The sequence below is a fragment of the Ixodes scapularis genome, unplaced genomic scaffold (genome assembly GCF_016920785.2).
Source record: "Ixodes scapularis isolate PalLabHiFi unplaced genomic scaffold, ASM1692078v2 PGA_scaffold8__174_contigs__length_109621045, whole genome shotgun sequence".
Classification (NCBI taxonomy): Eukaryota; Metazoa; Arthropoda; class Arachnida; order Ixodida; family Ixodidae; genus Ixodes; species Ixodes scapularis.
In genome coordinates this window covers 103,719,286-103,745,461 of record NW_024609883.1, presented here as the reverse complement: position 1 = coordinate 103,745,461, position 26,176 = coordinate 103,719,286, and the positions used below count along the sequence as shown (strand labels likewise).

Genomic DNA, 26,176 nt, shown 5'->3' with positions numbered 1-26,176 from the left:
GGATGACGGACTCTGCCAACGCGTCTCCGCTTGGCTGGCAGCAAGAGGTCCAGTCGACCGCCCAAGTGACGAGGAGTTCGACTCCTACTTGATGAGCGACGACGGCCTCCTGCTGCGCTACATCCCCCAGGCCGACGACGATCCGGATGGCTCGGCATTCCGGACCGTGATACCCCGCAAGCTACGTAAGCTTTTCATCCGATACATGCATGACTCTGCCTTGGCAGGACACAGCAGTGGGAGCAAGACTTACGAAAAGTTATCCCAAATTGCTACCTGGCCAGGCATGAGGCAGGATGTGCTCCGATACGCTCGTAACTGCTCGGTGTGCCAGAAGGCAAAGCCACGTGGTGGCCAGCCCCCCGGTCTCATGCAACCAATCGCGAGTCAGAGCCCTTGGCAGATTTGTTGCTGTGACGTCATGGGCCCCTTCCCACGTAGTACCCGGGGCAATCAGTACTTGTTCGTGGTAACCGACCACTTCACGAAGTGGGTTGAGTTATTTCCATTGCGGAAGCTAGATTCGCAAAAAATCTGGGAGTGTCTACTCGAAACATTCGCTAGGTTTGGCTTTCCTGCACAGCTTGTAAGCGATAATGCCTCCTATCTCACGAGTAAGGTGTTTGCGGACGCATGCGCGGTACTGGGAATCAAACACAAAAGAACTTCCCCGTACCACCCGCAAGCAAACATCACGGAAAGGGTAAATCGAAACCTTAAGATGATGCTAGTGGCCTACACCGAGCGCCACAAGGACTGGGCCGCGAAACTGCCCGAGCTGGCATTCGCGACCCGCACAACCACTAATCGGTCAACGGGTCTCACTCCTGCCCAATTAAATTTCGGCAAGGAGCTCGCATTCCCGCTTTCTAACAGCCTCCTTTCTACAGAGTCTGGAGGAAGGCCTCGCCCCTACGTGAAGTTCGCAGAGGACCTGCGAAAGCGCTTCTCCGATAACCTTCGAGAGGCCAGAGAAAATCTCGACGTCGCCCGGGTACAGCAGGCTGAACAGTACAACCGGGGGCGACGTGACTTGCAGTTCGAGGTGGGAGATTTTGTACTCCGGCGTACTCACCCACTGAGTGACGCCGCTCGAGGCTTCGCAGCCTCCCTCGCCAACAGGTGGGAAGGTCCGTTTCGCGTGCGTGAAAAGTGCTCGCCACTCACTTACAAACTAGTAAACTGTGAGTCTAGTGACGAAACCGGACCTGTTCATGTCACCGGCCTTAAACGATTTTTCCAAGCAGAAGACGAAGATTCCTCGCAGGACCGGAACGACAATGACGGCAGTCCCGTTCCGGAAACCCCCTTGTCTCCACCAAGGCGGCGGTATAACCTGCGACGTCGGTGACACCAAAGAGAGAGGAACCTTTTTTTTTTTGTCTCCTTGGCTTTGCCTCTCTCGCATTTTGGGGGTAGTTTTCTACTTCCACGGATCTGCCCCTTTTTCAAGAGAGGGGGGAGAAGATTGTGTGCCCACCTCAGATCCGTTATTTCAAACTTTCTGGAAGGGGTCCGAAGATAACGTCAGGCTCAGCCCTCAACTGAGTCCCATGTCGTCTGCTTCCATGTTTTCTACGAAGCTGACTCATGGACAAAACCGTCGCCACACCCGCCATCTGAACGACACGGCGGCCGGTCTCATCGTAGACCGCGGCCACCCTCTACAGGACCACGGGCAAAGCAGCCACCTGGTGGAGCCCTGATCCCGAACAAGCGACAAGCTGGAGCTGACCGAGCCGCCGCGCTCGTCAGCAGCCGCCGCGCTCGTCCAGCAGGCGCCGGCCGGACTTACAACGTCAGTCCGCCCAACAGCGCCATCCACCCCCTGACGCCCACAACGTCTCCGTCATCGACATGCCGGACGAAGCTTGAGGGGGGGGGGGGGGGGGGGAAGTGTGGGCACCCTGGCGGCTCCCAAGCCAAGTTGCCCGACTGCGAGGCTCAAGCCGAACTTTTCCCGCGTGGCGGCGACGTCACGCCAGCCACGCGCACATCGGATGCGCCGCCTTGATAAGGCAGATCAGAGGCGGCGCACGGGGAGTCGCTGCCTGGACTCAGGCGCCGCTGGTAACCATGTTAATCGTCTCGTCCATGTCCCATTAAATGTAGTTTCTTGTTGTTGAAACCGTTGGCTCCGTGTTATTCCTCCGGGTCGGGTATGCAGCAAGGCAAACCGACCACAAGCTGTCAAGAAAGCAGGAAAGCGCGCGAATGACTTGTCCTCATATCGCCCAATATCGCTCACGTCCTGCACCTGCAAGCTAATGGAAAGGATGATCCACCGCCGTCTCACTTGGCAACTTGAACATACAAACGCGTTCCCACACGAACTGTCGGGCTTCAGAAGAGGTCGATCCACAGCAGATGCCATCGAAGATCTTGCCTCGTCTCTTGAAGAGGCCAAAGCACAGAAACATGTTCTACATGCTGTGTTCTTGGATATACATCGTGCTTTCGACGCTCTTCTTCTTGACATAATAATAGAGAGATTGCAATTAATCGGGGTAGGAGGTCGGGCCCTGACCTTTGTGCGATCTTTTCTAAACAAACGAACGCTCAAAGTTAGGCTGGCCAGGCATTTGAGTACGCCACGCGAGTGCACACAAGGAGTGCCACAGGGAAGTGTCCTCAGCCCGCTACTTTTCAATGTTGTAATGGCAGCACTCCCCCCTGCTTTGCCAAAGGAAAGTATATTTCCAGTCAAATCTGCAATATACGCTGACGACGTCGTACTGTGGTGTACTGGTCCAACGCTCCTCTCAGCAACAGTTGAAGCACAACTCCAAAAGGCTCTTAACACCACCTCGGCATTCCTCTTTCACGCTTGCCTCGCATTGTCTACTGCTAAGACCTCCGCACTCACCTACAGACCACGAGGGCGATTACGTTCCGAATTCTCAAGACTTCGCGTGGAAGGAGAACGTATTCGAAGGCGGACACAAGTTAAATACCTCGGCGTCATTATAGACGACAGAGTGAACTGGCGCCCTGCTGTTAAGAACGTCATGAAAGCAGACTTGGACGTAGTTCAACTACTCTACTCAAACTACTGTAGTTTAACTACATTTCCGAGTAACTTGGTAACTTTCAATTACAACTTGATTTGGGTAATTAGTAGTTTAATTTAACTACTTTTTTCAGGTAACTTCTACTCAAATTACTAACTACTTTCGAAATTATTTAGTGCTAATTTTGCCCATCACGAAAGTTTGAGCGCAGAAATGAATAAGACGCCGGCAGACGAAGTGGTATTCCCGAACAAGGGGCCCCCTTGTTCGGGAAGGCGTCCTTGAACCAAGGTGACGACGAGCAGCCAAGACATAACACCGGCCCGCACGATTGGATTGAGGGAAGAGATGCTTAACAAGCCTTGGTCGGGTATTGACCTAATCCGGTAATGCACGCAGGCGCCGCGTTTCCAGCTGCAACCATGAAAAACGAAGACCATCTGAGAGTTCTTGTTTTCGTGTTGTCTGTCTTTAGTGAGTTCTGACTCAAGTGGTACGTTCCACGGGAGGCGCCACTGGAATGACCTCGCAGCTGGGCGCCTGTTCCCATGGTCGCCTTGTCGTCAGCGCATACCCCTTTGCAAAGCCGGACTCCCCCGCGCACAAACCCGGGTACGGATAATCCGTTCATGGGAGCACGTTCCCGCTTCCAGCTGCAATTTTATACGAGCGACGATGCTTGTTCACGTAATCCTTCGCGTCCTTTCGAGCATCCATGCCTGGGAGACCTCCTCTTTGTTAAAAACGATTCAGGCGCGTCAGAATATTGTAGTCGCCGGCGAGGACTGCGAGTTACCCTTGGGAGATCCTTTTGTTAGGCCCGGCATCAGCGGCAAAGTATACTTCGGTTCGTCTTCTGCTAAACCAAAACAATTTTTTTTTTTTCAGTAGAGTAGCACTAGCACTACAACGGGACGCGCAGTCGTCCGGATGATCTCATCGTCGTGGCGCGAGACTTGAATCCTTGACGGTCTGGTGCACTCGCTCAGCGTACTCTCAGAACGACGTCGGAATAAAGAGGGGCCAGTCATAACAATCTCAAATTGACGAAGAAAAAAGAAAAAAGGAGGAAAGTTTGTTATAAAGGACCCTCTACCCGAGGCAAACCTCACATGTTTCGTCATGGACACCTAAGGTACCGGCACTCGCTTACCCGACCCTGCACAGCCTGTTTCTCAAGTTCAACGCTGCCGTTCCATCCAGCCCGTCGGTGGAACGTCTATTTAGCTTGGCTGGGGACGTCTTTAGCAGGAAAAGAGGAAAACTCTCCTATCAAGAACTTTGAAAGTCAATTATTTTTGCCAGCGAATAAACTATTTTGGCGAAAACGCAAGTCATAAATAGACTGTATTTATTTTAGGCTCGCAGGGTTTTTCATTGATCAGAACTGCTGTTCATTTTGCTACCACAAAAATATAAAAAAGTAACTTCGAAAGTAACTTCAAAGTAATTCGCTACTTTTTACAGTAGTTAGTAGTTTACTCAATTACTATTAGGAATGCGTAATTTCTACTCTACTCCAATTACTTTTGGCGTCGATACTCAGTAACTTAACTACCTTTTTTGAGTAATTTGTACATGTCTGCATGAAAGTGTCTCGTAAACTATGTGGTGCTCTTCACCGCATTGCGAGTCAAAACTGGGGTCCGTTCCAGTCATCACTGTTGACGCTCTATCGGGGTCTCATTGTAAGAAGAGTGCTCCACGCACTTCCCCTACTCGACATAGCAAGACCACAATGAACAACTCTTGAAACTTTCCACCGAACGGCGCTAAGGTTCTGCCTCGGCCTGCCCTGCTCATCACAAAATGTGCCCACACTCGTAGAAGCCGGCGACTCCCCACTACGGAATCAAGCACAAGAACGAGTGCTTCGATATTTCACTAGGCTCCACAGTGCACCTAATGCAATCAAACTCACCGAAGGCATCATAGCAAGGCATAATTCTTTTTTGGGAAGGATGGGTGAAGCATTTCGTTCAACAATCGGCTATCCTTCTAACGTTCCAGAGACACTTCCGCCTCACTGTGACGAAGAGAAACTGCAAATACTGGCAACTATTCCTGACCTGCCTCGGCGAGGTAGGGTCGCAGATTGCGTAGCACGGTCTATTACTGAAGAGTTCATAACCGCAGACTACGCAGGACAAACGCACATATATACAGATGGTAGCATACGTGGGAATTCCGCCACAGCTGCCTACTGCATTCCCCAACTTCGAGATAACACGAAAGATCGATTGGACATCTGCATGAACACCGCATGTGCCGAGCTTGCTGCCATCTGGCTTGCCGTACAAGAAATTTTCAAGCACGCGGAGCTACACCACTTTGTCATCTTCTCCGACTCCCCATCAGCTCTGAGGCAACTCACGAACCTGGAAAGAGCATCTCCCCTACCTCGCACTATAGCCTACCTAGTGCAGAAGGCAGCTGTCGAAGGTGCATTCATCCAGTTTCAGTGGATCCCTTCCCATGTTGGCATTCAAGGAAATGAGACTGCGGATTCTCTCGCACGTGCTGTTCATGGGGATGTCACACCAACAATCTCCGTACATTCATATAATTCGTCAAACAGCCTTATTCAAAAAGCCATTCAGAAACTTCACCCTGACCCTGAGACTGCGGCTGGAACACCGCCGTACACAATTCCCAAGATTTTTACATCATGCATATCCAACTAGCCCACCTCAATAACTTAGTATTATCCCAAGAAAAGCTTCAGCAGGCTGGAACAAGCTCTACTTCATCGGATAAGGGTAGGTTGCGCCCGAACCGCTTCTTGACTGCATTTCATCAAACGCCTGTCATCCCCAGCCTGCAGTGCCTGTGGTGCCACGGAGGACATCGAACACATTCTCTGGCATTGCAGAGCGGTGAGCAACCACCGAGAAACACTTGTGACCACCCTCAAACAACTTAACATTCCTGCTGGCAACACCAAGTCACTCCTGTTCCCGACAGGTTCGCGGCATTCGAGAACAAAAGCTTTAAGAGCACTGCTTGTCTATTTAAAATCCGCAGGCTATAGCAGCCTGTAATACGTCAGGAAAGGACCAAGATCACAATTAGCCATGCAATTCGTTTAATATTGTATCACAGTGTAAATAGTGTATCATAGTGTATTATAGTGTATCATAGTGTTTGTTGCGCCACCTCTCCTTCAACCACTCTTGGTTCCCCCTATTCCCCTAGCAAGGCGAGAAAGCTGGGGTGCTATGTTGCGCTTTTTGCACTCCAAGGAGACTTGGAAGAGGGAAGTGACGTCAACGACACAGCAAATGCAGATTGGATGTTGACAGAAGAAAACGAAATCAACACCCAATCTGCATTTGCTGTGTCGTTGACGTCACTTCCCTCTCCCTAGTCTCCTGGGAGTCCAAAAAGCGCAACATAGCCCCCCTGACCCCACCACTGGGAGACTAACCTTTCGCCTTGCTTCTACCCTCTTTTCACTTTACAATAAACTACTACTACTACTACCGTCATAAATTGAAAAACCTGTAACTCGGCTCCACTGAAAATTGACCTATTGGTAAATTACCCGAACATCGAAAAGAACGATGGAAGTGTAATTATACGATCCGCGCGCCGGCCTTCCACTTATAAAAGATTTGAAGTAAATAATCATAATAAATCTTTGACGAACGCGCGTGCACGGCAAAATTTGTTTTAGGCTTTTTGCTTCAGAACAGTTATTACTGCAGACGCCAGCAGGTGCAGCGCGTGTAACTACACTCGCAGCATGCACCTCGGTGCTTTTGAAATTTAGCAAAAGGTCTATGGGAACGCGCTCTGCTTTTGTGCGCTATCAATACCCGGCCGAGTGAGTCAAGGCAATCCACTCTCCAAAGACGTTGCCATGCCGACAACTATCGCGTTCATTTTGGCTTAGGAATGGCCAGAGTCGAAAGTCTATCTAAAAAATGCGGCGAGGTCATTGCTCATATTTTGCGTTTTAAGTGAGGTGAGGTAAATCGAAAACCTCCTGCAGCATTCATTGGTGACTAACGCGCCCGCTACTGCTGCTACTACGACGTATTAGTTCCAAAGCGAGCGGCGCTCACTCACCGGGGCACCGCCATGTTTCCCCGCCGTCCTTACTCTGCCGGTCACGTGACCCGAAATTCCCCCTCGTAGGGAAATCCGGTTAACCGCGGTTAGTTAACCAGCTTCGAGCAAACGGGCCCTGGGAGCACAAATTGCTTCCTATTGCAGAAAACTTTTCAACGTTGAAGCCGAAAAAAAATAATCTCGATCGCAGGCGACCCGGAAAGCTGCTTCCCGGCTGCGATCACTCGACTGCTCTCCAACCGCGGACGCACACGGATCAGAAAATGTAGGGGTTTTTCAATGCTGCCAATAAAGGTCGAATCCTGGAACTCACGCTGCCGGCGTAATTTGAAAGGGACCAAGAAACGAGTTTTAAATCGAATTTCATCTATCATCTACCGCACGTTGTAAAAGGTGGGAAAAGAAGACCAAAACACAAAAATAGAGAGCCAAAAACAAATTTCGCTATCAAACCTTAAAAAGAAAAGCGAACTCTTTTATAATATAATAATAATAATCTTTATTTTGGGGTGCCCAAAAACAACCACATTGGTCTTCTTATTGGTGCACCAACACAACAAGCAAAATGAGCAAGCAAGTACATAGGCTTTGAACATTTACTAAAAAGATAAAACATCCAAGACAAACATAATTCTAAGGGGCTAGAATAATATAATTTAAATCGCGACGGTACATAGAAATTGATGCAGATATATCAAGGTGCGGTGGAGCGAAGGTATTATATAATGACAGAATCCGTAAGAGAGGTGAGGTGTCACATGGCGAGCGAACATCAAAACGAACAAAGTGTCTAGTTACTCGGAATGGAATATGAAAGTTCCCTTTTGCAAGGAGTTGAGCCGAATCAACAGCACCATTCGCAACCTTGTGCAGAAAAATTAAATCACGAACAGTCCTCCTTTTAGACAGTGGAGAAAGAGATGACATTTTCAGTATATATTCATACCTATAATAAGAGCGCCGCTCAAAGTATCTATCATAAACAATCCGGACAAGTCTTTTCTGAACATTTCTATGCTCATAGCCTGTCTGTCAGAAATCGAGTTCCGCACGACAGAAGCAAACTCGAGTCGTGACCTCACTAAAGAATTAAAAAGGTTAACCATTGAATGAGGGTTTCTAAAATTATGCGTCAAACGAGAAATTACCCCTAAAGCTCTAAAAGCATTGCCCACGACCAATGACACATGATTTCTAAAAGATAAAGCACTGTCAAAACACACACGAAGGTCCTTTAAGATTGATACACGCTGTATCGGCGATCCATCGAGATAATAAGTAGACTCAAGAACAGAATGCCTACGGCAAAAAGAAATCACTTTTGTTTTTTGGGGGTTTAACAGTAGTTGATTATTTTTACACCACTGAAGAACGCTGGTAGCGTCACCTTGCAGGACATCGCAATCTTTAAGACTATTAATGTTTTTGAGCAACTTAAGGTCATCAGCAAAAAGAAGTAGTTCGGAACTGTTTACGCAAGACACAATATCATTTATGAAGATCAAGAACAAAAGAGGGCCCAGTATTGATCCCTGGGGAACTTCGGACGACGAAAAAATTTTTTCAGAGAGACAGTCACCAATCCGAACTTTTTCTTTTCTTTTTTCATCCACTCTGCCCTGCGAGCCTATCCTGACAAAGTAACAGTTAATAAAGCTTAAGCCGATAGAAAACTTTGTGCATTTTGTGCTACGCCAGTGAGTGACAGCGCGTCCCCTTCTTCTTAGCGATACCGCGAAAACAGCTGACGGCGACGGAGAAGCGGCTGTCGTGCTGACGACATGCTGCGCTTCCTGCAGTGTTTGCAGGAGTGTACGCGCGGCACAGAGTGGTTGTTCCGGTCGCTCCACTTACAATGGACGAAGTCGTAGCTAACGCGCTTGTTGCAAGTGCCCGAATTACAATTTTTGCAGTTCGGAGCTTAAAAAGAAACGGCTGCAGTTTCACCGCTTGCCACTCGAGGAAGCACGTCGAAGCACTTGGTGCAGGCTCATCGGTTTGAGGAACCATAAGGTTATCCGCGTATGCTCCGAACATTCCGTACATTGGAGTCGCCACTTGTGTTTCGATTCCGAAAAGGAACTGGAGTCTTCGTCGGAAGAGTCGCCGCACTTTCCAACCGGCTTATGGGACCAGCCCCTGGCTGTCGCTGTAGCGCAACATATCTAATTGACTTTTGCTTAGCTACGATGTCTCCATGGCTATGGCGGTGATGAGAGGCGCGGATTCAGAACATACGTCAGCGACATCAGCGACATCAGCGCAGTAAAACCTACTGGCGCAGCCCCAACTGGCTGCCGCGGTTCCCGTGACAGAGCACGTCACGACCGTGAAAATTACACCGGGGCTTGTTTTGCAGTGAGTTGGAGAGGAAGAAAAACTCAATATTTCAATATTTCTTGTGTAGAAGTTAATAAACCGAAACGAAAACAGATGCCTGTTTGACGTTCAGTGAACATTGAAGGTTTAATGTCAACGTTATTCGGGCAAAAGTAACAAGATCGTCTCATGGTCAATTTAAAATGCAATGACTACGCAGGAAATGTTATTTCTATTAATGTTATTGGCTAACAGTTTATCGCGAGAAAGGGTTATTGATGCAATCTGGCAGTTTCCAGTCAAATTGAAGACTATAACGAAATAGGCAGAGTTCCACTTTCAAACTTGTAGACCTTGCATGTCTTGGCATGACTGTTTGAAGTAACGAGAATTAATCGAGTAAGCTAACAAAGTTAAAAGTTAATGATTTATCACGGCCAGTAATTTTTAAGGGCAATCCGTTACTTCTCAGGCCAAGTCATTGTAAATATATTATTTATTTTTTTAGTAAGGACAGAAATTTGAGTCAGTTGACCAACATCAACGCTCGCATGCAGCGGCTGAACCACTACTCCCTTCAAGTTTAGTCGCCAGCTAATTCAACCGCAACCGCTTTTGCATGCTGAGGTTACATTCGGAGCTGTGGTTGCGAAGACGCGCCGCAGTATGCAAAAAAAAAAAATAGTGTGGCGCTTTAAGGTGCAACCCCACCGTGCATGACGTTTTGGTGCTTTTCCGACGGCTTATAACTTTCCTTCTATGTATGTTACAATTATAAAGTTAGTGTCAAATTAAACAGCAGTTTCTCAACAATGCTTTAATGTCTTGATATCACGATTAATTTTAGTTGTGAATTAATTATTTGGCCTTTAATAGACCACAGTCTCTAATATTGAAAAAAATATTTCTCGAGTTATAACGTCCCATCGTCCACCATATTTTACGTGAGCGTTTGGTTAGATGCAATAATATAAAAAAGTAAGCAACGAGCTGTACAGATAATGCATATTTTAAAATAAAAAATAAAGTTTAAAATTGTAATATTTTATGGCGTTATAAAAACGGAATCACGTCAAGTAATCAAAATAGCGAGACATTAAATTATGAAGCATCCTTCGATATTACATTTTCCAGAACTTCCATATCGATATATTACACGTTAAGAATGTTATAAAACCTCAAACATTTCCCATTCAGTTATGGCGAATTGTAGTTTCTTAATATAAAGTACAGATGGCGCCACGTGTTCAAAAACAGCTTAATGTGTATTTTCCGTCGTGTGCCGCTTGGAACGCCACGTGAAAGACAGAAAAAGCGCCAGATGTCAGGGTGTCATATGCCTGGATGCCCGCAGTGAGCAAGCCAGAGATGTGAGAACAACAAGCGCGAGGCTGCGGGTGCACCACAGCATCTTTTGTACGCGTTCTACTGTGCGTCGTTACACATGCCTGACGCGATCCAAATGAAATGGGCGCCATGAAGTGCATTCTCCCATTTCAGATTCCGCCACGTATGCGAAAACATTTTAATGTTTTTTCGCTTGCATAAATCATTTACGATATCAAACTATGTTTGTCGGAATGGTTCGACTATATTTTGTTTCAAAAACCACCTTGGTGGCTCTTAAGTGGCAATGACATTAAAACGTCTCAGTTCCTCTCAGCCAACGCGCTGGCCTATGGATCTATATTTTTCGGGTTTAAATATCGGCCGAGGTGCCCGCAATCCGACGGAGGCCAATCTGAGATTTCGGTTGCACGTCAAAGATCTACGGTTAGTCAAAATAAACCCGCAATAATTGTTTGTTTTTTTTTTATTTGGGCGTGTTAAGTGTTTTTTGTTGGTTTCGCTTGTGAAACCCTAAGATCTGAATATTTGCTTTGCTTTACATTAGTTCGGAGCGCAACCAACGCTACGGGCTGATGAAGCCACTGAAGCAGCGCCCAGAGCGCGAAGTTAAGCTGTTCGTTCTCTTTCTGTGCCTATGCGGTCGGGCTAAACTAGACCCACTAAATAAGCTACGCTTCATACAGATATGGATGCTTAAAATGATGGTTGTCAGTTATCTGAAGCTTTATCTGAAATCACAGGAAACGCTTTTCCGTCCTCCACAAATGTTTAAACAGTTGGCGACAAAGCAAAGCAATATTACGTGAGCTTCCTGACACCGAAACTATTGCTGAGGAAGTCGCACTTTTGAATCATTACGACCGGCAGTTGCATTTGATTTGTTACTAACCACCAACATGGCGGCGCCCAAAACAATATCGGGGGAAAAATTGCCGATACTCTAAGTGTAGCTCATTTGGTCTAGCTCACAGGATAAATCAAGTGCGGTGGGGGATCGTTGGCCGAGTGTGTTGTAACACCGCAGATCAGAGCTCGAGTGCGAGCTCCGTTCAAAGCACGGAGCTCCCGCTGCAGAGCTTGCAGGGACTAAATCTCCTCGATGTATTTGGATTGGTCTTTCAAATAACCTCAAAGGTGCCACTGCATGAGGCCCGTGTCTCGACCGGCCCTTGGACACAAATGGCGACGCAGCAGTAATACATTCGAGGTGCCCGTGTGGCACGCGTGCCACACGGGCAACTCGAATGTCATTTACAACGAATGACATTCATGTGATCAACGAATCGGCTCGCAATCTGTCGCGCGTAGAACGCCCCACGCTCGGAGTGTCGCGCGCTGATTGTCCGATCCTTCAAATGTCATCCGTTGTAAATGGAATTCAAGTTGCCCGTGTGGCACGGGCACCGTGGGCACGGGTATAAAATAGGGAGTTTTAGAATAGCGCACGCTAAAGCTTTGCGTACGCAAAGAATAGCGTCGTCGCCACTGCGCATGCTCCGAACGCAAACCAGGTTCTGCGCTTTGCGTGCGCAATTTTAGCGAGCGCTATTTCTCGGAAATAGCGTGCGTACGCCAAGAGTCTTTGCGCTTCTCCAAGTAGGATTCGTAATGAGAAGTTGGCTAATGCCAAGACGAGCAGAGTGAAAAGATGGCGGCTTCCGGGGTTCTTTCGGCGGCTGCTTCGGCGACGTCGTGAGTGCGACGTCGGCGCGATCCTCGCGACTGCGATTTGCAATACGGGACGACATTGTACTCGGTTTGGCAACGATCACCGGCAACTTGATGCTTGCGACGCGCGAACATTTCTCGGCGAAGGTAGGATGTGCGAAGGTCAGTACACGAGACCTCTCTTGCCGAGGCGACGCGAGCGGACACGACCGGTCAACCGCTCGCGTCGCATTTTCACGTTTAAACAAATCTAAAATAATACTCTGGACCAAAAAACTTGTTTGTTCTCAAGTTACAGCATTTCGTGTGTGAAATAAAAATTGTGACTGTATCTTGGTAGCGTCGCAAGCGCGAGATGGTTGGGCTTTTGCGTCGCGACGGAGAAACGCTATTCTAAAACTCTCTCGCGTCGCGTGCGCTAATACAAGCGCTAAATTTAGCGCTAGCGTGCGCTAAAAGTGCGTACGTTATTCTAAAACTCCCTAATGACTGGCCCTTGAAAGCGAATGGCGGCGGAGTGCCCGCTCGTGGCACGTGTCTTGCGCGTTTTCACAATAGTGGCTGGCGGTACTTGTAAAAAACGCCTTTATTAAGGGGCTTTAGCAGGGACCCTGGGTTCAGTCGCCCATCTGCATCCTACCGTAATGCGATCGTGTATCACATATACTGCGTAATGCACGTTAAAGACCCCGAGCTAACAGTTGCACTGCACTTCTTATAACCTTCATCGGGTAACAATGTCGTCCTACGAAATTGCTGCTCTCTAAAAAACTAACGACTAATTTTGAATGCGCCGTTACATCGCATTTTTAATGTGTGTTCGCGTTCTTTTTTATTTTTATTTTTGTGTCTACATCTTTGACTATGTGGCTCTTACTTATAATGAAGCAGACTATAGTTGTCAGACTTCTGGAAAAATATTATATAACTAAGAAAATGGCACGTGAACCTAAAAGTAAAAAAAAAAAAAAAAAAAATAAAAGAAAAACGCATAGGCGCACTTAATAAAAATAATTGAAATAATAGAAATGATTACAATTGTGTTTTCAAAGGTTTGAGCCCCCCAAACGATATATAAAAGCGAGTTCGGTGCTTTGGATGGCGCGCTTGTTCGAGTGGGGGATCGTTGAGCGCACCAAACGCTATAAAAGCGAGCTAGATGCTTTGGATGGTGCACTTGTTCACTGGAAGTGTAGTTCAGGACAGTATGCTCGCACTTGTATGTTCCGCTTCGCTTGCAGGATAAAACCAAATACTTTATTGGTAATGTATTTAGCGAAACAAAGCTCACCTTCTGTATATGTGCAATGCCCTCAGTTTTCGCGTGATTACACGCTTGTTTATCATCATTGTTTTCGTACCCCACAGCGATTCAGTTCGTGCTCTTTTGTGTGCTACATGAATTATTAGAGACCAAGGTAACCCAAGAACATTCTTTTTCGCGGATTCTAAAAAAAAAAAAAAACCTATGCAACTTGTTACGTGTGCCAACCCCAATAGAAAATATTCTAAGCTTCACATATGACCGCTTGCCTGACTAAACATTGTTGTTTGTCAAGAACAATTGCGATCGTATGAAATGACGTGGGAAAAACTTGTTCTAAGCACGCGACCGTTGGCATGCAGTGAATACTCATAATCGGCGCCGAGATGATTGGTAGCTGTCAGCAGGTGGAGTTTTTCTACTAACCCAGAGTTAGAATGTTTCCTTCTTTCTGTTGTAAGCAATCAGGAGACAACTTACACCAAATCTGAGGGTAATAAATTACTATGCGCATTCAAACACAATGGCCTGAGCAGTATATGTGTACAAGCTTTAGCTTTTGATGCACCCTTAACTTTTGACACGCTCAACGCTAGTGTAAAACGTAGGGTTGTTTTATTCTTAATCAGCGTACCATGTGCGTGCTCACACTATATTTTATACAACGTGAAAGCCTACCCGTTTGCATTGTTTTCATTTTTGCACACCACTACTTGCGCGCATGAATCACCAACTGGCAAAGGATGTCACAAAACCAATTTACAGGGTTGTTTTTTTTTACCGCAAAAATAAACTACGCATTGCCTAACGCTCATTCTCCGCCCAAAGGTAGCGCTTGGTCACAACCAGATGCCAAAGTTTCATCCCGAACGGACACCTTATTCAAAAGTTATAAGTGATTTTCTGAAAATTCAAATGAGAAAAATGGAGCCCATTTTTGGGCCTGTTTTTCGTTTCTGGTGCCATAGAGCCCCATGTATTCGAAAACTGTGTCGGCCGCTATTTTCCCGTTGAACTTTTCAGAAAATCACTTATAATTTTTTGAAGAAGGTATCGTATTGGGCTGAAACTTTGACATCTGGTTGTACCTCTAGCGCTACCTATGGGCGTAGAATGAGCGTTCGGCGATGCATAGTTTATTCTTGCGGTAAAAAAAAAAAAAACTGTATTTTTTTCATTTTGTGACACCCTGCAAGTTGTTTAAACTATGTGCAAAAGCTATCAACAGACCCAGAATCTTTGCATGGTCAGTCATTGCATTTATCACCGAATCGTATTAAAATTAATAATTATTTTTTATTGCTGTGAGTTTATTTTTAACCTCTGTATTTTTTATTATGACCCCCGCACCAGTCCTACTTTGGGTTTACCAAACTCAACATCTAAACCTGAGTGTCATTTTTTGTGTTTTCCAGTCTCGTGGTTTGGGTCAAAATAAACACCCAGTCACCTAAATGAGACACCTGACCGCCCAGAAAATAGTCTTTTCTTTTAGGTAGTTAATTCCTCAAGCTAGAATGTTTGAAACCAGACTATGACGTCATCACGTTTTGCTGGAAATCCACAAAGATCCAAACACATGCACGATAAAAGGGCCGGCCCGTCATATTGCCGCCCGCAGAGCCGATTAAGCAACGCTCGGTCACGGTCTTCTGGAAGATTCGCGTTCATTCTTGCACCAGACGGAACTTTCGCCCTGTTTTCTTGTACTCGAAAGTGCCAGTTCATCCTCGCCCGGAACGCGCGACGCTCGAAACCTCTTTGCCGAACTTTCGAGATGGTGACGTGACGCACTCTAGATAAGCAGCTGCCAGCGACCTTGTCGAGTCAGACTCTCTCTCTCGCTCTTTGTTACGCTGCCGAATCGCCGCCTGCTTTTCTGCTGCCTCGACACTCTTTGTTTACTTTTTTTTTTGTTTGGAACAAGTTCGCCGATTAAACCTTTATTTTTCAGTTCACTCTTCGTTCTCTCGTCACCTTCATTCGTATCAGTGTAAATCTGATCACATTGTAATATGGGCCATTGGCCTCTGAAATCTCCGATAACGGCGCACAAGCAATTTTATATTTTTCAACGCGTCGGTAGTTTTGTTGTGCATGTGTCTCGCCATTTGGCTTAGGACGATTTTCGTGTTTTGTTCTGCCTACATTTGCTGGAGCCGTGAGCTCGGAGCGTGGCAACTCCTTGCACGAGAAGTGGCGGAGCCGTGCGCGTTCCAAAGAAAGCTCGTGCAGAGAAAACCAAGCAAGGGACCAGGGATGTCAAATTATGGATATAGAAGAATATCCAACTGTATCGAAGCGCCACCACACACGATTTCTCGCATTGATGTACAGGCCTGGAAGGCGATCCCATCGCCATCTGTTGGTTCAGAATCACACTATCCAGGGGTGGGGTTGCACCTTAATGAACGGGCGCTAAAATGTACTTCCTGGTGAAGAATGTCGTTGAAGGAGAGGTTGAATATATCTCGTTGGAACCTTGCCAAATGAGTCTATCTAGAAATGCTGCATGTAACAGTCATATATTAAAGACTGATGAGTTGCCTACCTGGGTCTGGAATACGTTTCTACCACATTGATCCCGCATTTGGCGTATTAGATTTTCTTTACACCGTGGTGGCAAGGACTTTATCTCTCCAACGATATCCGGGTTGGATTCGGATTGTACATCTGGAACGAATACGTTGTAAGGTTTATTTAGAGGCAACACTTTAACTTCAAAAATTCAGTCAATTTATTTCATTTAGTTGGTTTTCTCTCACCACAACGCATTCTGGCAGGGTGTCTACCATTTACATATCTGCCCTTTCGATGCAACAATTTATGCCAATGCCCAAAGGATTTAAATATGCACGACTACAATTTAAAAATGGAGGTGCGTAGATTTAGGTAAAATATATTTTATTTGACCAACATTTGAAGGTGGGGTCATTTTCCGTATGAACGCTGAACACATTATAGATATTATAAAACAATATTTAGTCACGTTTCATAATTAGTCCTAAAATGAAAAAAAAAAAACGCTACATATAAAACAACGCACCTCGCCACTACTGATGAAAACCATTTGAAATTTGAACGGTTTACCAACTGCACTCTAAAAAAAGTCCGTGCGTCTTCTTTCCCGCAGAACACGCGGACCGCCGATCACCGCTGTTTGCGGAATCAGCTCAGCGAATCACAATGCCGAAACATATGTTTAGACCAAAAAGCGAAGTCTGCGATGTAGCATCAAGCAATGCAAGCGTGACGTTTGGCAGTGCTTAATGATACATCGCAGACTTCGCTTTCTGGTCTAAACATATGTTTCGGCATTGTCATTCGTTGAACTGATTCCGCAAATAGCAATTATTAGCTGCCCGGGTGTTCGGGAAAGAAAACGCACGGCTTTTTTTTAGAGTGTGATAAGCGCTAATCTAAGTATAAAAAAAAACTGCATTTATGAGACTCCTATGTTTTGTCCAAGTGAATCAATTTCCTTTGAGGGAATGGCCCAACTTTCAATTCCCGAAAAAAACTTTTCTTGAGGATGTATAATACGCTCAGTCGCGGGAGGCAGGGTTTGAAAACAAATGTGCCTTAAACTTCAAAATTCGGAATATTGCCATGAATATAATGGGTATACGAATGTAGAGCTAACAATGATAGTTCCTACAAGGCGTACTTTTACCTACCAATCAAACAAATAAAGGTTCCGCTGCATCATTTGTCGACCACAAAAGGCGACTGTCTTGACTCTGCGAATGACCTTTGCATTTATCCAGTGTACGTTGACTGCTTTCTTATGCACAGTACGTTCAGGCAAGTTCTAACCCAGAACACACGATGATAGCCGAGAATGGATCGGAACGTTTCAGTATAGGAAAGACTGCTCAAAGAAAGAATCCGTCCGAGGGAGGCTTGAAGTTCGAATCTCGATCGTCCAATTCGCGGTGAGACGCTCGCTAGGGACGCTTTTGGTTTCCTCAATTCGGTTAGTGCACGTGGTACCCACGCTGTTATGTTTTTATTCTCAGAGTGCATGGAAGCTTGGAATTGCACGTGCTTGCACCAGCAGTCGAAGTTGAAGTATCCTCACTCCGGGTTGCCCAAATTTCACAAGGCGGCGACACCTAAACTTCCAGCAAAAAATAGTAATTACAAAAAAAAAAAAAAAAAAAAAAAACTGCAGCCAATAGTTTCCTTGGAATTCAATGCGTCAAGATTGGTACCCGGTATCACCTTCATGAGAAATGTGCACGCAGTGGAGAACATCCTGTTTCCACTTTCTTTAAGCATGGGCTTGACTACTCAGACTTCTTAGAGCGCCCTTACTCTAAGAAAAATAAAGAGGAACAGCCTTCTTTATGGAGACAAACACATTTCAATACGAACACATCGGATTTTGGTAAGAGTAACTGGCAAGAAACATGTTGCTGTGTTCGCCTGGCAGCAGATCTGTTCGCCAAATTGTTCGCAGTCGGGTAACAAAAGCGACGACGTCACTCTGTCAAGAAAACACAGGGACACACGGAAATGTTATTTGTTTACTTCCGTAAGCGTGCGCGCGTCACAGGAGTGTCCTTTTACGAGCTATTTTCGCTTTCGCCAGAGCTTGCTGCGGGATGGCCGTCGTCCATGACAATTTAAGTACTTCACAAAAAGTGCGCTCGTGGGCTATTTCGCCGTCCCATTGAATGGGCGGAGTGTGAACAATAAGTGTTCCAAAGACGAACTTAACTCAGATTGCTGCGTTTCTTCAGCACCCAATATTTTGACGAGCCATGCACAAAAAGAAGCTTTCTAACTCGATATCTAACTCAAATTTCCTACGGCAACATCAGACTAAGCTACCAATAAACCTATTATTCCAAATTCTTTAATGTTTGCCTTTTTTTGCGTGCTTGGTTATTAAAGCGGCCCTGCAATCATATTTAAGCGTCTACCTTTTTTGCGGTTTCCACGTCTCCTGGGGTTCGGGCAAGCCAGCGGGCACGGAGAGAGTTACTAAATATCAGCGCGTCATATTTTAACCGGACGACGCGGAAACGTCCTCCACCGACGGGGGCGACCCGCAGTACCGAAAGCGCGCGTTATGTGACGTCTTTGGTCCTGGGCTTACTACTGGTCAGAGCCGCTAAAAGCTTCTTTTTTTTAGTCGAAATACAAAATATACGTAGCGCCAGCCGTTTCAATTATGTATGAAAGTAGTTTTTGTTCAGTACTTTTTATCAGAAAAGAAACAAATGCATTTTATAAAGTACGGAAACAAGAAGACCCGTCGACATACCCGGCACCAAGCGGTGGAAAGGCGGCGCATACTAGAAACGAGTAGTGGGATCAGGCGCCGACATGGAAAGGTCCCGGATGTACGCGGCGGCGATGTGGTCGTTTTCGTACTAGAGGATCCGACCGGCTCCGAATGTTCCAAAGGCCTTCGACGAGCACCTTTGTCTTGCGGTTTGGCCGTTTTGCGGTATGGCAGCGCGAAGTGGCTCCCATTCTGAAATTATCTTTACCCCGTTTTTGCGGTCGTTTGTGGCCAATGGAGTGTCATGATAAATTAGTGTTTAATCGCGCTGCAAATGCAATGAAAGCCGCTCTGGCTACCCGCTGCATACAGCCTATCAGGAACATGCTTTACTGGCGCCCTCTCGCGCCGTCGACACGGAGTTCAGCAGCCGTGAGCGCTCGCTGAGCTCGCTAGGCCTCCTGTAGTTCACGGCCACTCAAGCAACCAAGGACGTCATGAAGGAGATTATTTTTTGCTTGTTTTTGTAATTTTAATTTGCCTATAACTTTTAAAATAAAGCGAAATTCGAGAAAAGAAATTTTTCATTAAGTTACTACGTTCAGCGCGCTCAGGTTCGGTGCAAATTAAAAAAACAGTAAAAGGTGCTTGCAGGGCCCCTTTAAGAATTGATTATCTTTAGGTGTCGGAACTGATGGCCCATATGATCCCGCTCCTATCACAATAAATGATTTGTCATCACTAGTCCTTCTAATATTATTTTTATTTCATTTTATGTATTTATAACCAGTGACTGGTAATTTAATTTTTTACATTTAGCCATGATGTCGCCCGATGACCACCGAGAGTTCTAATTTTATTACTGGTTCATTCCTTAGCAAAGAAATGTTTAAGTTTCCCAGGCAGCACACCAATGTTGGACCTACATTGGGCCAACAATGGCAAACACTGGCTCCGGAGGTTGGTCCAACATTGGTATTCTGGCCGAGCGCAACTTCTTCCAATGTTGGCCCAGCCATTGGCACCAACGTTGGGCCATCGTTCAACCAATGTTCCAGCCATCATTGGCACCAACGTTGGGCCATCGTTCAACCAACCTTCCAGCCGTCATTGGCGCCAACGTTGGGCCATCGTTCAACCAATGATCCAGCCATCATTGGCACCTTTTTTAGGCCATCGTTAAACCAATATTTCAGCCATCGTTGGCATCCACACTATGTCGACATAGTGTGGATGCCAACGATGGCTGAAATATTGGTTTAACGATGGCCTAAAAAAGGTGCCAATGATGGCTAATGATGTATAAGAAACAGGCCAGGGGTTCTTAAAACTCAATGTTGGAATAACCAGGATTTAAACACATTGCCATCATTGCATGGCCAGCATTAAAGATATGGCATTAACACTGGGACATGCCAATGAATCAGCTTGACTGCAGATAACGGCCTATTCAATGATTGAACTTGTATACCAATGATGGCGTAGCCATTGAATTAGTGTGAATGCCAAAATTGGCATCCAATGATCATTGGCTATGCCAATTTTGGCTTTCACACTAATTCAATGGCATGTCCCAGTGTTAATGCCATATCTTTAATGCTGGCCATGCAATGATGGCAATGTGTTTAAATCCTGGTTATTCCAACATTGGGTTTTAAGAACCCCTGGCCTGTTTCTTATTAGCAGCCCACTGCAAGAAAAACATTCTGGGCACAAATGGCAAGGTCGTCCTATGCTTTGTCTGTGCACTATTTTATCTGGCGAGCAAATGACTATTTCAAGGTCAATTAATACTTTTTTCGGAACTTTTATTGAAAGGGGCTAGGGAGGAAGCTCAGCGGGGAGCCTATGCCTGGTCCTGGGGAAGGTCCTGGGGCGAGTCCTGGGGCTGGGGAGCCATTACGGCTTCCGAACGCCTCTTCCTGCAGCCTCCCCTGTCGCAAGACCCTGGCAGCCACTTCAGCACCATCTTAAGCTGACGACTCTTCAATTGTTAGCTTCGCACTGATGGCAGCTACGAAAAGATCCAAAGGTCAAAGATCAACGCTTTCAAACCCACATTGGTCTTAGTAAAGCAGCACTTCAACAAATGTTAAGGTTTGAGTGTCCCCTAAAAAGTCCCTCGCTCACGACTTTTCAGTCCTTGCGGCGTAGCACCCGTGGTAGCCGATGATCAGGGGTCTACGATGTCAGGGCCGAGGTCCGGACGTAGTGACGAGGCAATTGACCGATGGCCGAAGGCTTGAATCAGGCCCCGTACGCCGGTGGCAGCCTATGACCAGGTGTCCGCCAAGGTCTGGGCCGAAGGACGTAGCGACGAGGCAGTTGGGCGTTGGCCGAAGGCTTGAGTCAGGCTCAGAACGTCTGTGGCACGGAGTGGCAGCGGGAGTTCAACTGCGCCACGCATGCAGTCTTGTCTACCTCCGGAAGGTTGGCGCCCGGACTGCGTGAGAAGTGGGTTGTGGGTCGGGCCTCTTGACGTCTGGTCACGCCGACGGAGGTCCGGCCTGGTCGCGTCTGCACCGTCCTTTGTCAACCGCCCGAGTCCCCTCTCGCGCTCCTCGCATGCCCCCACCTCGTCTTCTTCTTTCTCGTCCTCTTCGGCTGGTCGCGGGATCGCTCATAACACCAGACTAAAGCCTGGTTCAGACAGTTGCGTTTGACTGCGTTTTACTGCGTTGCGGCAGCGAGAAACCAGGACATCCCTGCTGCTTATATCGCGTGCCAAGATGATTCCTTGAATTGGATTCCACGCTTCATACGAAGCACAGATGTGCCGGTGACTCGCTTTCGGTACTCGACGCAACTCAGTCAAACGCACTCAAACGCAAGTGTCTGAACCGGCCTTAAGCCAATCAATTGGCGACGTGCGCGACCGAAAGCGTCGCTGTGGTCGGCCTTTCACGATTGGCCCAAAAACTCACTGACTATGACGTCGGAAAGGGTATACCATCGACGGAAATAAGAAGAATGAAGGAACTTTAATTTCGACGGTGTTGGCAGTGTTCCTTTGAGAACGCAATGATTTCAGGCTTCCACCATGCTATTTACAAACACCATCGAACTTGTTGTTCGCAAGGTAATGACGTGACAAGGGGGAACCATATGAGGGCGCCACCAAAACATCTCGCCGCTAATTACCAACGTTGGTAGGCCACTGGCTAAGACAGGCAATTGGTGGCCAGCTTAAACCAATCGTTTATTTTTAACCTGTCACCGAACACGGTTTTTTTTCTGCGTGGACGTTCAAACTTGCTACAGCTCGCAATGCATACAGCGTTCTAATTCAGTTGCTAACTTGCTCTGCGTGTGAAAACAGAAGAATCGTTTCCCCCGGAGGCATAGCTAGAGATTGTTCTCAGCGTGCGCGATCAGCACATTAAAAGAACTAAGCCAATTATATATAACATTGGTAAGCCACTGGCTAAGACAGGCCAATGTTGCCCAGCCTAAGTCAATCGATTACCAATGTCAGTAATTGATTGGCTTAAGCTGGCCAACATTGGCCTGTCTTAGCCAATCGATTACCAATGATGGCAACTCATTGGCTAAAATACACCAATGCTGGCCAGCATAAGCCAATCGATTACCAATGTTCGTAACCAATTGGCTAAGACAGGCCAATGTTGGCCAACCTAAGCCAACCAATAGCCAACGTTGTTAAGGCGTTGGCTGAGGTTGGCCAATGTTGGCCAGTCTAAACCAATCGATTGCCGACGTTGGTAAGCCATTGGCTGAGGTAGGCCAATGTTGGCCGGCCTAAGCCAATCGATTACCAACGTTGGTGAGCCGTTGGTCAAGTCAGGCCAACGTTGGCCAATATATTCCACTGTACCACCAATATTGGTTCTACGATGGCCACATCGGCCCAATATTGGACCATTGTTTGCCAATTGGATGCCGATGTTGGCCCGACGTCGTGTGCTGTCTGGGTTTGTCTTCCAAAGCTGCCTGTAAAATACCGAATTATTTCAGCTCAACATTAAGCTTGATTACCATTAAATATTGTCGGCCAAGTTTTCATTTAGGCAAATTACTAGGCAAAAAGGAAACCTACAGGCGGGACACACTTCAATCCGAGCCATATATGTAGGCATGTTTCCACTCCAAAATTGGCTCAGCCACCGATTCGGGCAACAGGCGTCGTGCGGCACAGTTTGCTTCTCATTTTAGTCGCCTAAAGCTGTCACGCAAACAAAACATTGTCACTGTCATCAGTATTGTGCTGCTGCTTGCAAAATATAACAAGATTGTGAGGCAACAGAGTGAACTACCATCAAGCTGACCGCTTGTTGGTGAACATGCTGTGCTGATGTGACCGACGGGTTTCCTTAATGTGACCTGCAGCCTCCTTAACTTGACTATAGCGAAGCACGTCCTTTAGCCATTCAATCGAAGCCAAGGCTTAAGGATGTAAATTAGACATTCGGATATTTATGTCCTATAAGTAAAACTAGATGTCTAAAGTTTCTATAAATATATTGATAAAACCGCCATGCGCAGAACTGTATTTTATGAGAAAAGCAGCCGCCCCTCACGTTCAACATCAGGCCTTCCCACCACGTGCCGCCGCGTCTTTACAAAGCGTCGCCTCTGTCCCTTTTTTACGCCTTTTTCCTTGCGACGACACTCTGAAGAATGCACAGGATGCAGTGACGGAGCGTCGTGTGGTGCGACTAATCACGTGTTAACACGCGCAAGCGCTTGGCAGGTTGTTGGCAGAACAGGTGCTTGGCAGATGCCCAACCCTGCTAACCTCCAAATACTGTACAGCGCCCTTACGGGCGTTGTAGGGTATTTTAAATAAATAAAGAAAGAAACATGCGCTACTCCACGCTTCACATATTCACGAGATCTCAGTAAAATTGGTTAGAATGCAATTCTGCTTTAAAAATATAGCAGCTGACCTAAATAATATTGTTTTCTTAGTCACCTGCTATTTATCCTTCCGTGGAAACTAAAATGTAGCTGGACAATCCTGAAACCAACGTAGTGTCGGTACTTATATATACTATATTTTACAAGTAACTAAGATGGCAGAAGTATTTCTGCGCGCAGCTGTAACTGTAACGAGATGCATCTAGAAAGTTGCAGCTGTGTTTGTAGCTCAATTACATTTAAGTTACAGTAAAATGTAGCTGTTACTCAGACATCTTTTAAGAGTAACTGTGACTGCTCTGGAAACCAACATATCTTGAAGTGTCTACAAAGTAATTTAAAACAGTTTCATTTTAACTAAAATCTACAATGACAAAAAACACTGATTAAAAAAATACTAATTTAGTAAACATACTTGCCAAGGGCTATTGCTTGAATGTATAACACGTAATAAATCTTGTTAGTGAGCTTCCCTAGAATGCTCCTTACAGCTCTATGAACTCTAAGAAATTAACAGGCAGGTGCTTTGCAGGACGACTATTTTCCCTGCAAGGCACTCGGGAGACCCAATCCATTCAATATGTAACGGCCTTAGGGAGTAATCTGTTTCCAAGCAACCACCACATGCGTACATCGATACCAAGAGCATAAAGCGCAGCCATAAATGTACAAGAAGTTCTCCTCATGGAACCGAACCAATCGGACCCCGGTCCTTATTGAACGCCACACAATCTACGGAGGAAGGCTCGGTGAATGACAAGGCCAAAGAAAAAATTAGATCCAAAGTACATTCTGCGTTGTCACACTGAGCAGGGTTGAATGTCACGTTCAGTGTTTGTCATTGGATCTTTCAAGTGCTTCGCGGGAAAGTGAACTCTCCAGATTTCTTAGAGCATTGCTCATATCACTAAGTAGTAAAACATTCGTATACAGTAAATGCTTACCACAAGGCAAATGCGTAAAGGCCACCATAACCATGAAGGGGGCAAGTTGCATTTTTACGTTAATACGCGTAAGGCTGTCACGGGAATCGTCACCCTGAAAAAAAAAAAAAAAGATAATTAAATACCCTGATTATAAAATAACCTCAAATATTTCGAGTTTCTTTCCTAAATTGCCAATATTAAGATTATTTTACATGCTTAACAAAATGCCATTTGGATCTCTTTACATTATCTAATCAGTGATTTCTACTAAATATTTGGAAATTTACTCATGCCTTCCAAAGTTGTTTTTACTTCAGAGGATGAGTCTTAAAATCTATATAATATCGTGACGCGTCTCTATAACTTTAATATGTGCATTCTTGACTGAAAGTATCGCTAATAAAATCAGGCTAGATGTGTCATGTAATTCTCGACTTAAGAAGGGTCTAGTAACGGCATTTTTGTAGATTTTCGAAACATTTTTAGAAAATATCTCGTACAACTCGTTGCGTTGCTCAGACACCTCCAAATTTAATTAACTTCACAAGTCAGTGCCAATATGAGAAAAATATAGACTAGTATAAATATATTCGTGCATTAAAAAATATATTGTTCTTAAAACAAATACACGTTTCTCAATCCCGAGGCGACACTGAAATTACGGCATTACGAGAAAGTACCAGAACTTCACAGTTTCGACTTACCGGCGCAAGCTTCAAGTTCGTGTCTCCACGCGTTCATGGATCTCTTTATATGGACATCTTTCGTTTAAGGATTAAGGCGTTGCAACATTTTTTTTTTTTTCTTCGAGGCGACTTTTTGTTTTGGTTTTTCAATGCTAACATGTAGTTTCACGAGAATGTTTCTTATTTTTAAGTAAAGTAACTCTCCCCACAGTGTATAAAACCACAAAGGCAAAATGCTGAGTGATTCTGTTTTTAGTTTCCTTCTTTTCCTTCTTTGTTTAGAGATCACACAACTGTTTTCAATTCTTAGCGAAGCAGTTCTTCTGTTCAAGCGGTTTCCTAGAATTGCTTTTTTTTTTTTTCAAGTTGACGCAATGCGATTGTTGCGTTTTTTAGATTAGTTTTTTTTTCATCCAGGCGAGTTTCGACAAACAACGCCATCTCACTATAGCTGCAGAACAAGAATAAGATGATCCGGGCTCTAAGCCCTGCCTTGCTGGAGCTGTAAGGGACAATATATACCCACAAAACAACCCTCGCTCTAAACTGGAATACATGTGCCTCCACATGTATTCCAGTTTCCTCTATATTCACAAAGCCTGGCAGTTCGATGACGGAGTCATCTGCATCCAGGTGGTCAGGCCCGCACCGCCGCACCTCGCCGCGGGCCGCTTCGGGCCACTGCGCGTGCTGCGCAGACGTGGAAAGGGCTTCTCTAGTGGCGTCCCTTGCAACTACGCCGCACGAGAGCCAATAGGAGCCTCGTT

At 45.9% G+C, this 26,176-nt stretch overlaps 1 protein-coding gene across 1 annotated transcript in view; it reads right to left on the bottom strand.

Annotated features, from left to right (window-relative positions):
• LOC121833643 overlaps positions 1-24,793 on the bottom strand; it is a 49,102-nt gene extending 24,309 nt beyond the window's left edge. Inside the window, exons 1-2 of the mRNA XM_042287080.1 lie at positions 24,742-24,793; positions 16,238-16,359 (exon numbers count right to left, since the gene is read on the bottom strand). Of these exons, the coding sequence (XP_042143014.1) occupies positions 16,238-16,359; positions 24,742-24,793 (174 nt within the window). The remainder of the gene's footprint in view (positions 1-16,237; positions 16,360-24,741) is intronic.
• Positions 24,794-26,176: the final 1,383 nt, after the last annotated feature.